The following is a 14830-nucleotide window of genomic DNA, read 5'->3' as shown; positions in this document are numbered from 1 at the left end:
GGAGAGGAGTTTCTCCCCACTGCAGTCTTGAGCCCCTGTGTGGGGCTTAATAGGTAGCTGCACAGATGCGCAGCTTAGAGGGAATGTAGCTCATGAGAGAGAGAAGCGACAAAGGAGGAAAGAAAGGGCACAACAGTTCAGCCAACAACTGTCTCCTCCAAGATTACACCAGTCTTTTCTGTGGGAAAATCTGCAGGGCACAAATTGGGTTCCTCAGCCACTTAAAAACCCACCAGTGAACCCCCTTGGCAGACATCATCTGCACACCGAGGGATAGCTGAAGAAGAAGAGTTTTGGGAGTAATGGCTACTCTCTGCTAGGTTGGGGCACTGTGGCAACCAAGCTGTAAATCACGAGGAGGAGTAGATGTTTAAATGGCAAGTTCTGATCTGACAGAGAAACTTAGAGATTTGTCTCTGCTTCTAGAAGAGTAGATAAATGTTTTGACAGAGAGGGGGGATTTCTGCTAGCAAAACACATCCCTGCCGTAGTTCTAAAGTTGCAAAATGGGTTCCAGTTATATTCCTAGACATGTACACAAAAAACATGTTAAGATTGAGAGTATGTATCAGTTATTAAAGGATAAAAAGCATAATAAAATTATTCCAAAACGAAGCATTACAAATTCACAGAACTTCAGAGTTGAAAGAAACTTGCACTTAACAGAAATCCCCACGTGTTAATGTGTGTAAATGCAGTTAAGGCAACCAAAAATCCTTAATTCTGTCCTGTAGTGACACCAAGCAATAACTGGATAAAACACTTTATGTTCATAAGCATGTTTCTATCGTAGATAATTATGGTGGCAACGGTCCATCTCAGAAGACAATGGTGTAAGTGCCAAAGCAGTTCACTTACTCAGTGTCAGGCTGCAGCATTGCAAGTGTCCAATGCTCAAATTACACAGAGCTCTTCTTCAGGTCTGGGAAATGTGTTTAGCTGTGGCACTCTGGATATAAGGTGGAACAGATTGTTCAGCATGAATACACATTTCAAGAGACAATTCAAGATGAAGTGGCCCATTAACACCCCTCTGGTCAAAGGGAGGAAAGGAGGGCGGGAGGGGGAGATAGTTGAGAGTGAGTGTTAGTAGGTTAAAGATTATTTTAATAAGCCATAAATCCAGTGTCTCTATTCAGTCCATGATTTTTAGAGTTTAGCAAAGTTATGAATTTAAGCTCCCAGGCTCGTCTTTTGAAAATGTTGTGCGGGTTTCCTTTGAGGATGAGGACTGATAGGTCAGATATAGAGTGATCACTTTGTAAAAAGTGTTCACCCCCAGGTGATAGTGTTCTTTGTCTTGTCTTTTTTTCCTGTGTGAGTTCATTTGAGAGCATAGTGATTGTCTGGTTTCACTTTTCAGCCAGCACAGAGCAGTGCTGATCCATATTGGCATTCAATTCCCAGCTCTCTACTCAAAACCAGCACCATGCTGGAACTTCAAACAAAGCAGACTGGGCCACTTTAACTGACTGTGGACAGTATCTCCTGCATACCCCCACTGCCAAAGACATTTGACCATTTTACTGCACTATTAATCTCTGCCACAAAGAAGAACGTCCCTGAGGCCTCAGGCCATTCTACACTCCTTGCTGGACTGCAAAGACCCAAGAGTGCCTTCACAATTATGGGGAGCATAGAGACCCAGAAATTGGAGAAGCCCTCCTGGCGTCATTGGATGCAACAAGGCAGAAATGGTCACTTGAATGTGTAGAAGGTCTAAACTTCACACGCTTTAGCAGATCCTCCTGGAACCTGCTGAAACTGAAAGACTTAGGGGCTGCAAATCCCACGCATGTCACTAAGCCACAAGTGAAGGGCAGTGCCATCACTGCCAAATTTTTGTGGACATCAAAACAGCCAGGGGACAAATGGTATCACAAACAAATCCAGCATCCGTTCTGTCAGGTGATGTCCACATGAGCTCCAATGGTCTGGACCATTCACAAGTAAGAAGATTGATTGCAGCTATTGCAGTCATGAAATTGGGAAAAGTAGTGGGTGGAGAGACACCAGTGTCTAAAGCCTGGAAAACCTGCAGATCACCCTTCTTAGTTATAGGCCAATCTCCCTCTTGAGCACCATCTACAAAGTGATGAAGCATATGATTCTGAATCAGATCAGTTCCAGTATGGATGCCAACCTACACAAAGATCAGGCTGGTTTTCAACTGAACGGAAATTGTTGCAGCCAGGTCCTGGCCCTCACTACAGACATGGAGGCTGGATTCCAGTGAAACTCAAGCTCAGTAGTGCTGCTTTCATCAGTCTGTCAGCAGCATATGGACAAGCGGAAAATCAAAGACTCCCTTACATGCGACTGCAGTGAGGACATCCAAGTCATTGAACATATAACACAGTGCCATAAATATGGATTCAGAGGTGAGTGATATCCACCACGTCACAGAAGAGACATTGAAATGGTTTATGGACCTACTACTGCATCTGTAGAATGTCGCTCTGCAGATGCACTGTGTGTGTGTGTGTGTGTGTGAGAGAGAGACAGAGAGAGAGAGAGAGCGCGCGCGCGAGACGGCACCAGAAAAAAGCAGTTGAAGTGTACTGATGGGTCTGGCCTCTAATTGAGGATTGATTTACTAGCTTAGAGGATTGTTGAGGTCTGGTATGATGTGGAAAAAAGGGGCAGGAGAGAGCTCATACCCCCCCCCCCCCGTGCCCTTGTGTCTTTACTTCAAGGGTTCCTCTTATGCTCCTGTCTCTTTCCCAAGCAGTGGTGCTTAAGTACTCAGTGGAGCAAAGGCAGCAATGCGCTGGGGGGTCTTTCAAGCACTGTCTCTCTCGTCTTCCTCAGACCACTGATTCGTTGCAACCAGTAGATTTGTTCCATACTAATTAGCTATGAAGAATGTTTGTAATTGGTTGTTTCCTCTGTCAGTGGCCTCACTCATAGATTGCAAGGCTAGAAGGGACCATCTGTGACAGTCTAGTCTGAGCTCCCATATAACACAGACTACAGAACTTCCCTAAAATAATTCCTAAAGCAGATCTTTTTAGGAAAAAATCCAGTCTTGATTTTAAAATTGGCAGTGATGGAGAATCCACCATGACCCTTGGTAAATAGTTTCAGTGGTTAATTACCCTCATTTAAAAAAAACTTATGCACAACTTCCAGTATGAGTTTTGTCTAGCATCAACTTCCAATCATTGGATCGTGTTATACCTTTGTCTGCTTGATTGAAGAGCCCATTATCAAATATTTGTTCCCTGTGTAGGTATTTAATCTGTGATCAAGTCACCCGTTAACCTTCAGTTCGTTAGATTCAAAGAGCTCAGTCTATTTAGTTTATCACTATAAGGCATAAATTTCTAATCCTGTAATCCTTCTTGTGGCTGTTCTCTGAACTCTGCAATTTATCAACTTCTTGAAGTATGGACCCCAGAACTAGACATAGTATACCAGTAGCAGTTACACCAGTGTCAAATACAGAGGTAAAATAGTCTCAAATTGGAATAGAGAGATTTTCCTCTTTATACATCCAGGGATCACATTAGCCCTTTTGACCACCGCATCACACTGCAAGCTCGTGTACAGCTGATTATGTTCCACAACCCACAAATATTTTTGAGAGTCACTGCTTCTCAGGATAGAGTCCCCCATTCTGTAAGTATACTCTGTTCTTTGTTCCTAGATGTTTATATTTACATTTAGCCCTATTAAAATGCATATTTACATCTGCCCATCTTACCAGGCGGTCCAGATCATTCTTTATCAATGACCAGTCCCTTTTTTAGCACTTCCCCAATCTTTGTGTCATCTACAGACTTTATTGGTGATGATTTTATGTTTTATTGCTGGTCATTGATAAAACTGTTAAATGGTATAGGGCCAAGAACCAATCCGTTCAGGACCCCAAAAGAAATATACCTATTTGATGACAATTCCCCATTTAAAGTTACATTTTGAGACCTATCAGTTGGCCAGTTTTTAATCCATTTAATGTTTGCCATGTTAGTTTTGTATCTTTCTAGGTTTTTAATCAAAATGTTATGTGGTACCAAGTCAATTGCCTTACAGAAATCTAAGTATATTACCTCAACACTATTACCTTCAACCAAGCTTGTGATCTCATTTAAAAAAAAATAAAAATCAAGTTTTTTTTTGCAGGATCTATTTGCTATAATCCGATGTTGATTGGCATTAATTATATTACCCTCCTTTTAATTCTTTGAGTCCCGCATCTAATTTAATTCTTTGAGTCCATTATCTTGCCTGGGATCGATGTTAGGCTGGCAGGACTATAATTACACAGGTCATCCGGTTAACTGTCAATATAAAGAAAGGTAAAATTACCTGAGCTATTGACTTGACCCTGTTTGCAACCTATATAATCATAGCAGGTCAGATTCAAGGATTGATAATTTAGGCTATATTTGAAGAAATTAGATTGTAATAAAGCTATGCACAAGAGTTTATTGAATATTACCAATATAAAAAGTTTGTGGTGGGCAGTTGTTAAGGTCATTTATGATTAAGAAAAGACTGATAGATACTAATTTTTTTTAAAATTTTTTTTAAGGACTCTGTTTTTAATTAACTCCTAAACCGATGGATTTACTTGTAAATAATTCTCAAAATACATTCTAGGCTCAAAATGTGTTCGATTTGGAGAAGATGCATTGTATTCTCATTCATAAGAGGTTGAATCTCTGCCCTAAGTGCAAAGCAAAACTAAAATTTCAAATTGAAACCATGATTGATACTTCCATATAATTAATATAATCCCATTTTCACATCTGAGTGACCTCCTGTCCCACTGTAGTGTGTATTCAGTATCTTAGATACCTTCTACATTTAGCAAATAACCGTAAAGGACACGCATACTGAAAGCAGTATCTGTCTTTTGAAAACCAGCAGCTCTGGGACTTTTGTGTGTGTGACAAAGAGAGTGTGTGTAAAAACACTACATCTCAGCAAAAATGGCTAAAGTTTACTCAGTTCTCAGACAACTGTCTTAATCTCTCTCTCCATTTCCCCTGTTTCACTGTTCCCTTTGTGTCTTCAGGTTGTATTCTATGCTGCTTTGTGTACGTGGGCCAGCCTCCCAACCAACATAGGCAGATTTCCCTTAGTTCTGCACTAAAGGATTCTGCAAGCCTTTCCCCCCATCCCCCCCCTTGTTTTCTGATGCACTCTGTCTACATTTGGCTCCCTCATCACTGTCTCAGTATAGTTCTGTTTCAGTTTCTGCTCTTAGACTGTAATCCTGTAGTAGCAGAGGACCAGTTTTGCTCTTCTATTATAGAGCTGTATAATAATGAAACATTTTAAATTTGGCCTGAACTTCTCTAACAAGTTCAGGGACAATGTAAAAATAAAGCTGGTTGATGTCTTCCTTGTGAACATCTGAGGCTTAGCAGAGTTTAATGCAGAGCCTGCTCTGACATGCCAGTTCTCCCTGCCCACTCTGACACGTCCAGGGGCTGCTACTCTTAAGCAGCTGCTGTGAGAGTAGTTGGTGAGGTAAGCTGTAGAAGTCTCATTGGAACTTGGAAGTAGAAATACTCAAAACAAAATAAAACATGTCTTAGCCTCCTGGACAGAAGAAAACTATGGGTGTATAATATCACGGCTATGTGACTTTTAGTGTGTCTGCTGCTTGGTTAGCTTTTGGAATTTGCAGAAAGCACTAGCATTTTTGTCCTTTGAGAAGACAATTGCAGCAGCAGTAAAGATGAGATCTAGCCCCTTCCTCATATAATTTAACTCTATAAGGTATGAATTTCAGTGTTGGTGGTGGAGAGTGTCATTCAAGAGGGAATGCATGGCCACAGGTGTGGTGATGAAATAAAATGCTGATAACTAATAAACCAAAATATGTCATTTGGCAAGCATTAAATGGGACTCTAGTCATCAATCTCTGTCATCTCTTTGACAATTTAAAGTGACATGACATATATATATTGGAGACAAGGTGGTGGGTGAGGTAGTATCTTTTATTGGACTAACTTCTATTGAGGAGAGAGACAAGCTTACACAGAACTCTTCTTCAGGTCAAAATGTTTCTGTAATATCCTGGGACCAACATGGCTACAACAACACTGCATATGAAAGAAATAGAGCATTTAAACTAAGCAAAGGTTATTATAAAACAAAACTTGATGGTTTGAGTCTGTTGGCTAGAGCAAACTAGGAAATGTGTGAACTCTTGTAAGAAATGAAGAGAACTGTTTTGAATGGTGAGTAGCAGGCATACTAATTATTTGAGGAAAAATTGGACGAGTCCAATGGTGAGTTTAAAAGGTTATTATTTTATGCTTGAGCTGTCAGTTGCCTTTTTGGAAGTCTGAAGGGAAACTTTCACTGATGCTTCCCTCATCCAGAGTGGTGACATTGTTTTTTGTGTGTGCAAGTTTGTACTGTTGTCCTCTGGCAAAAAGACAAAAACACCCATACAAGAGCACAAGTTTTTTAACTGCTTGAAAAGGTCCTTTTTTTTTTTTTTAAAGACGTCCCATTGACTTCAGTGCAGTTGATCAGTTGAGTAAAGTTACATAAGTGTTTTCAGGATCTGGCCCTAATTACAGAGTAGGACCAAAGGACTTAGAACAGAGAAGGAATGAAGAAGAAGTGAGGAAGAGGAGGAAGACAATAAGATTAAGTGTTTACATGGGAGGCTAACGTTCATGCCTTGTTTCAGAGTAACAGCCGTGTTAGTCTGTATTCGCAAAAAGAAAAGGAGTACTTGTGGCACCTTAGAGACTAACCAATTTATTTGAGCATGAGCTTTCGTGAGCTATAGCTCACTTCATCGGATGCATACCGTGGAAACTGCAGCAGACTTTATATACACACAGAGAACATGATCTCTGTGTGTATATAAAGTCTGCTGCAGTTTCCACGGTATGCATCCGATGAAGTGAGCTGTAGCTCACGAAAGCTCATGCTCAAATAAATTGGTTAGTCTCTAAGGTGCCACAAGTACTCCTTTTCTTTATTCATGTCTTGGTAACCAGAGCTTTTGGGGTTTAGTTACTGGTAAAGCCTGTACACCCAGCTCAATAACTACTAGGAGGTGATTGGAAAATACTTATTGAAGTATTTGTATCATAACTTCTGTGTGAAGAATGCAACAAAGTATATAACTAAATATAATTTGGTAGCTTTTCAATTCTGTTATATTTCAGTCCAATTTTGTTGGTTCTTTGGAATAAAAAGACAGTGGATTTTTTATCTTTATAGTTGCTTGTTAAGTAAATACCTGGATGTGCCAACCTTGCTTTCAAATTTAATTTCTGAAATGAATTGAAAAATATAGACTCTCCATTACTTTCAGATGAGTGTGGTTGTTGCATGATATCACTACAGGGCAGAGTTAAAGTTTCTGCTAAAGGACAAACTTTTAGCCACAAAGAACGATGAGTTGGGTCTGAAAGACAATTCATCCTTTACATTTTTATTTTTTAAGTCTTCACAAGATTTCAGTGAATCCTTAACTATATGGGAAATTTGAAGAGTCTGACAAGGAACAGTTAAGGTTGTTTTGGCAGGACTGCACAGATTGTTTTTGGCACTTTGGGCAAAATCAGAAACTGAGGCCCTCTGCCTTTCCAAAAAAGTTACCAGTGAGGTGAGGCCCAGCAGGAGGGGAGTGGAGATTGAGCCCACACTTAACCTGGTGCTGTGGCTTCTGTTTTGTGGAGCTGCTCCTGGCTCCCCACTCTGGGCATTGCGACCTAGCATGTGGGGTTGTAGCGGCACTCAGGTTTAGCCTGACCTCCCCTCCATAATGATGGGGTGCCCGGGCCAAATCTGAGTCAGTGGTGCTGCAACCTTGTGCATCGCTCTGTTTGGGGGCCCTCTCAAACAGAACCAGAGGAAACCTGCCCCTTTTACCCCACCCCAGATGGCTCTGTTGGTTGCCCTTACTATGCATTGACAAACTTTAACATACTTGGATTTTTAAAATTTGTTTGAAAAATACCTCCTGTTCTGCGTCATGCCCTACATGTGACCAGGTACAGATCTGGAGTGACCTTCCTTAAGCTCAAGAGTAAAGGGTCTTCTACTGAGACTGTCCCTGCCACCAGTTCCCCATGAGTTCAGCATTGGGAACTGGAGTGCCACAGCACACTGAAGCTACCAAGGTGAGGCATAGAGGACATCTCTTTGCATGGAGAATAACCACTTGACTTGTATCCAAAAGCAAATGGACAGCCAATGCAGAATGCTGAGAACAGAACTTACATACTCTGTCTGAGACAAGCAGCAACACTCTGCACTAGCTACAGCTTCTGAATAGTCTCCCAGAGTAGGCCCCTAGAGTACACTGCAGTACTCCATCCTGTTATTTCAAGAAAGTATGATGACTTTAGCAATGTCTGCATCAGGGAGAAAAGGTCTGTCTCCTGGCCAGCTGAAGATAGAAAAACGAGCTTTGCGTCACACTTATTAACTGGGAATACAGAACAGTGATAAGTCCAATAAGATACTGAAACTGCAGACACCCCAAACAGAGGTTGCAGACATCGTGCGCCTGTCAACTGCTAGAGATGCTTCCCTCGGTAAGATAACCTCACCAGAGTTTGGTTTGTACTGAGCCTCAGCTAAGTCACTGTTGTACTAGAACAAGGCAGAGTAGGTCATGAAGCTCTAAAAAAAAGTTAAGATTGGTCTGGTAATATTAACTCAACTGCATTGCACATCCTGTGCATTTGATGGAATTCAGTAACATGCAAGTAAAGCAGTTTTATTTAGCTTGGGAAATTGAGAAATTACAAAGGTAGCCACAGTAATATTGTTAGAACAAATTTAACATTTGGCTTTAATTCTTTCAACTGTAGCTTTGCATTAACTCCAGTAATTATTTTAATTTCCTAGTTTTGAAAAGGAAAAAGTAGGAGGGGAGGAAAAGAGAAAAACTGAAGGAAATTTGCTTGCAAATACAAACTCTGCCCTGGTGTCACTGGCAGATCTTAAATTCTCTTAATCAACCAGTTCAATTAGCTCTGCATCTGAGTATTGGGAGGGGAGGTGAAGAATAATCTTCCCTTAAAGTATGATTTGTAAAAAATGAGTGAGTGCAGATATTCTATCTGCATCTTCATTCCTTTTGTATAAATCTTTGTATTAAAGTACCAATTCATTGTGCTACGCTTCCAGTAGCTCTGACCCAACCTATACCTATTCTCAGTCTCCTACACTACTCCCACTTCCTGTGCTCTACCCTAGTTTGTTTTGACTGCTTCCTTTGCTCATTCCTGGCTCCTGCTTCCTTCCATGCAGCCCTCTACACTTCAAATAGTCTCTCGATAAATATTTACACTCCTGAAGACCCACCAGTTCTGTGAAGCATTGCAGATCTGTTTTTGTTGTGTACAGTTGTGTATTGTACCTTGTAAGTTTATACTGTAGTTCTTCAGAGGAAGGACTCTGCTATATGGCATTCTTACACTTTGTACATTTTCATGCATTTATGTTGCTTAGCCCCTCCAGTTATACATTTAGATAAATGAATATGTTCGACCCTCTCTTTTCAGTATGATGCTGTTCCAATCCAGTCGAGTGTGGTTATATGTTCCTGCCCATCCCCATCAATGGTGAGGAACCAGACAGATTCCAGCACTCCATCTGTCATTACCACCTGTGGCAGCAGACAAGGGTCTAACATGGAGGGAACTGCAGCTGAATCAAGGTCTAGTTCAAACTCCCTACAGCAACATTCAGGACAACAGCCTCCACAGCCTCGAAAAAAACGACGTGAGGATTTCAAATTTGGGAAAATTCTGGGTGAAGGATCTTTCTCAACAGTGAGTAATACAGCTATTTTTCAGCTCCTTGCTATATTGGTTCAACAAAAACATAACTACAGAGTCATAGAAAGGAAGTGGTGGTGGAAGGGACCTCAAGAGGTCATCTAGTCCACCCCCCCCCGCCCCCCAAGGCAGAACCAACTGTACCATCCCCAACAGGTGTTTGTCTAACCTCCTCTTAAAAACCTGATGAGTGAGATTCTACCACCTCATCTGGTAACATATTCCACTACTAAACAATCCTTATAGTTAGTTTAGATATTAGGAAATACTTTCTAACTATCTCTTGCTGCAGATGACACTGATTATTTCTTGTCCTACCATCATGGACATGGAGAACAGTTGATCACTGTCCTCTTCATAACAGCCCTTAACCTATTTAAAGACTGCTTTCAGGTCCCCCACAACTCTTCTTTTCTCAAAATTCAAATGTACACAGTTTTTGTTTGTTTTTGTTAAACCTTTCCACAAAGGTCAGGTTTTGTAAATCTCTTACCATTTTTGTTGCTATCCTCGGCACGCTCTCCAGTTTGTCCACATCTTTCTTAATATGTGGAATCCAAAACTGGACAGATTCCTCTAGCCGAGGCCTCACCGTTCCTGTGTAGAATGAAAGTTACTTCCCATGTCTTACATATAAAACTCATGTTAATACACACCAGAATATTGGCCTTTTTCACAACTGCTTCACATTGTTGGCTTATGTTATATGTGTTCTGCTATATACCCTCAGATCCTCTTCTGCAGTACTACTGGTTAGCCAGTTATTCCCCATTTTGTATTTATACATTTACTTTTTCCTTCTAAAGTGTTGTACTTTTTACTTGTCTTCACTGAATTTCATCTTGTTGATTTCAGACCAATTCTTCAGTTTGTCAAGATCCTTTTGAATTCTAATCCTGTTCTTCAAAGTCCTTATTACCCCTTCCAGCTTGGTGTCATTCAGATTTTATTAACTTACTCTCCTCTCCATTATCCAAGTCATCAATAAAAATGTTTAATAGTACCGGACCCAGGACAGGCCCCTACAGTGTCCCACTAGATATGTCCTCCCAGTTAGACTGTGAACCATAGAAAACTACTCTGAGTACACTTTTTTGACCAGTTTTGCACCCATGTTACAGCAATTTTGACCACATTTCCCTGGTTTGCTTTTCAGACTATCATATGGGACTGTGGCAAAATCCCTACTAAAATCAAGGTATATCACGTCTACTGCTTCCTCCCAGTGCACTAGGCCAGTAACCCTGTCAGAGGAAATTAGGTTGGTCTGGCATGATTTGTTCTTGACAAATCATTGTTGGCTACTTCTTTATCTTCCTGTTATCCTCTTTGTGCTTACAAACTGATTAATAATTTTTTTCAGTATCTTTCCAAATAATGAAGTTAAGCTGACTGGTCTATAATTCTCTGGTCCTCATCCCCTATTTAAAGATAGATACTATGTTTGCCCTTTTTCAGTCTTCTGGAACCTCATGTATTCTCAAAGATAATGGTTCTGAGAATGTTTGTTTGTTTCAGCTAGTTCCTTTTCGTACCCAAGAGTGAATTTTGTCAGATCCTGCCAACTTGAATACATCTAACTTAGCTAAATATTCTTTAACCTGTTCTTTTCCTAGTGGCTTGTTTTTTCTTCCCCCTTGTTGTCAATAGTAATTGTATTAAGCAGCGGGTCACAACTGACTTTTTTTAATGAAGACTAATGGATATTTTGTGTCAAACACCTAGTATGACTTCCTAGATCTGGACTCTCTTTCTACATCAGTAATGATAATGAGTAACATTTTGTTCTTTGATTTTTTTTTTCCTTTTTATATTTGAATAAAGATCACTTCTGACAGCATTTGAGTTACTGAGCAATTTGCTTAATTATTGCAGGAGCCTAGTACTGGCTGTTACAATGGAAATAGGCTGTCAAACTATCGACTTACATTCTTATACTGCACCCATCACTGCCTTCAGCACTCTGGTCAGGCCACGCGTGCAGACCAGTAGATATTCATATGCTCATAATTTCAGTTTTGAGAGACTGAAGCAACACTTTGTCCATTTTTGGTTTTTGTAAAGTTACTATCCTTTAGTTCCCACAGAAACTCCTTGGGTGAGTTTTGAAACTTCAAATTTGGCATGTGAATAAAGTCATTGAGAAATTTATCCTCAACCAAGTTTGGAAAAAACAATGGTTGAATAATTGTTGGGTGTTAACGAGTGCCAGTTTTCAGTGTGCAGTACAAAATGTCATTAAGTTTACACTTCAAGAGGTGGTGATTATGCCTGCTGCATCCACTTTGTGCATCCACTTTTCAACTCCCATAAAAAGCACCCTTCTGCCTTTAAAAGACTTGAATTTTAAGTTTTCAGAAGACATTGTATCCCAATGTGTATTTTTAGTGGCTTAAGCACTTATAGTGCCATAAGGTGGTGGAGTTTCTCATGCTCTTTAAAATATTCAAGATTTACTTTAATCTGGTCTGAAGGATTTGAACTGGGTTAGAGGTTCATGCCATTGTAAGAACTTAATGCACCTCAGAGCATGATGCCACTGTAAGGATTTCAGTTAAAGTTCTTGTTCTACCTTAATTTTATTTTTTAAAACCAAGTGCACCTACACAGGAAATGAATGGTTGCATAGATACTCACTAAAATCTGGAAATCCTAATATAAGAGTTCAACAGTAAATTAACTTGGCAGGATTACACACAATAATTTGTTTCCTGATTTTAAATGAGTAGTTTAATATATTACTGACTGACTTCTAGTAAAATGTGTAGGAAGTGCAATGTGGCAGAATTACTGTTGCAGTTGGGACCTTAACTTTGTGACATGTTTTCCAGTGTTAAAGTTCCATTAAAGTGGCTTTTTCATTATATAGATCTAATATTACTATAAGTGAGTAAGTGTCAATTTGGCTACACAAAGCTAAAGTTTTTTAAATTGTTTTGATTTATGGCAATCTGTTGGCTTTTCTCAGTCATTGTAAACTTCTCATATTTTTGTTATCAAGGTGGAATTGGCTGCAATGTGGAGATTGAGAGATCAATGTAAATCCCCAATTCTGCAAGCATTTATGCATGTGTGAGTAGTTCCAGTGATCTCAGTGGGACTATTCACATGTGTAAAGTTATTAAAGTGCATTTTTGCAAGATCGAGGCTTATGTTTTATATTGTTTCTTGACTATTAGCTAACTTGACTATTCTAATACAAATATAAATATTTGCATTCCCCAAAATGCAAAAAGCTAGCTCTATATATCTGGGCATGTTGATATTTAAATATTAAGTAATAGATCTTGAAAAGAGCTGGTTTAGTAGATTTCAGAAACGTTGAAATTATGATAGAGCTGGGGTAGGGGAAGAAATTTTGCAAAAAAAAGAAACAAAACTCCCCACTTTCTGACCAAATCTGATCATAAATATTGTAGTCTGAGGGATACATGTTTTAAAGATTGTTGTATGTTAATCCTATACACAGAAATAATCTCTTTGAATTTTTTTATTATAAATGCATAACTTTTAAACCTTGAGTGTTTCTAATCTGACTTCTCACTGATCTGCTTCTGTCAACTTCAGACCTCTTACACTCAGAAAATAAGAGTGAACAACTCTCCTACAGTTTTATTGAGAAGTAAACTTTCAACAAAATGCCCACTTCTGGAGCAGTGTAACTCTGTTTGCATAAACCTATTCAGGGGGTGTAAGATGGCTAGCCTTAAAAAAAAGTATAATACTTTTACTTAATAGCATGTATTTGAAATAAGTTAAGATGTTGGAGTATTCTACTCTAACTAAAAAAAATTTGGCATATGAACAAGCATGGTATGATGGTAGAAAATTTGGTGAAGATTATGTAAGAACTAGATATAGATTATATTCCTCCTAATGCATTGTTAGAAACCTAATATGAAAACTAGTTACTGGAACATTCTAGGTATTCTGATGTAGCAGAGACGTTCTTGCTTGTATTCAGGCAAGGAGACACTGTGCATTCTAGCTGTTGTGTTTTGTGTGTGTATCTGATCAAAACTCTATTAGGATTCCATACAGACTGTAAATTCACTTGCATTTCACTAACACATTCCCTCTGAAACTTTTTTCTTTTCAAAAATTTGGAACCATTGTCTTGAAGGCCTCTTCCCCCCCCTCCCCACCCTTCTCCTCTGCTGTTTGGAACTCTTCCACTCTTCATCAGTGAACTGTTTTATCTTGTCAAATTGTAGGCTACACTGAAAGCCTTTCTGTTGCTTTTAACTCTTAATCTTATGGATAAATTGATTAAAGTGCTCAAGGACACCATGCAGGACATGGAAACATACTATGGCAGTCTTTTTATATACTTAAAAATAAATAAATATAAATAACTTCAGGAAATATTTTTGCTAAATTTGCCTGAAACACACATCGGGGACGCATGTCTTGTAGAAAGATCATCAATGATTTAGTGTAGCATATTATGTCGTAACCCATATGATTTCCTGAAAAGGAGAATAAAATCTAGTTTATTGATTACCCGATGGTGTTTGTCAGCCCCTGGTTCAGCAAAACACTTAAGCGTGTACTGAACTTTAAACACATTGACTTCAGTTAAGCATGTTCTTGAGTCCCATTGATTTGCTGATTTAGGGCCATGAAGTGGAGTGTATATGGAAAGGGGTGCATTAAACATCTATGGGCATAGGGATTGAGGTTAATACAAAAGTCAAACTGTGACTGGGAATGAAGAGCAAGCTGGCATCCTTGTATATCTTTTTAATGAACCAGTTACATTGTGGGTTTTTTTCCCCCTAAACCAGGTTGTCTTGGCCCGAGAATTGGCAACTTCCAGAGAATATGCCAGTAAGTAATGATTCCTTCAAGCTAAATGTTTTAGGCATAACTTTGAAATAGGTATCTTTAACTATATTCACTTTTTAAAATATTCTGTTACCTCCTTCCCCTCTAACGATGGGAGAGAGAGAGTGGGAGCAACTGTTAATCAGGGAAGTTTGGCATTTTTAGAGCATCACTGTTATCTAACCAGTCAGTTTGCAAAACTGCTTCGTTTACAACATGCCTTGTTTGGG

The 14830-nt window shown here is 39.4% G+C and overlaps 1 protein-coding gene across 5 annotated transcripts in view; it reads left to right on the top strand.

The window, feature by feature from the left end:
• PDPK1 (3-phosphoinositide dependent protein kinase 1) overlaps positions 1–14830 on the top strand; it is a 161741-nt gene that overhangs the window by 34861 nt on the left and 112050 nt on the right. For 4 of the 5 annotated variants that reach the window (XM_084642354.1, XM_084642355.1, XM_084642352.1 and 1 more), the window contains 2 exons: positions 9498–9767; positions 14561–14603. In XM_084642354.1, coding sequence (XP_084498480.1) covers positions 9498–9767; positions 14561–14603 — 313 coding nt within the window. Of the gene's footprint in view, positions 1–8370; positions 8523–9497; positions 9768–14560; positions 14604–14830 lie in introns of those variants that run through there. The other variant, XM_084642353.1, reaches the window with a different exon arrangement.

Source organism: Lepidochelys olivacea (assembly GCF_965140295.1).
Source record: "Lepidochelys olivacea isolate rLepOli2 genome assembly, chromosome: 10".
NCBI classification, from domain to species: Eukaryota; Metazoa; Chordata; order Testudines; family Cheloniidae; genus Lepidochelys; species Lepidochelys olivacea.
Note: the sequence above shows the minus strand (reverse complement) of the source record. Positions and strands in the feature narration are given on the sequence as shown.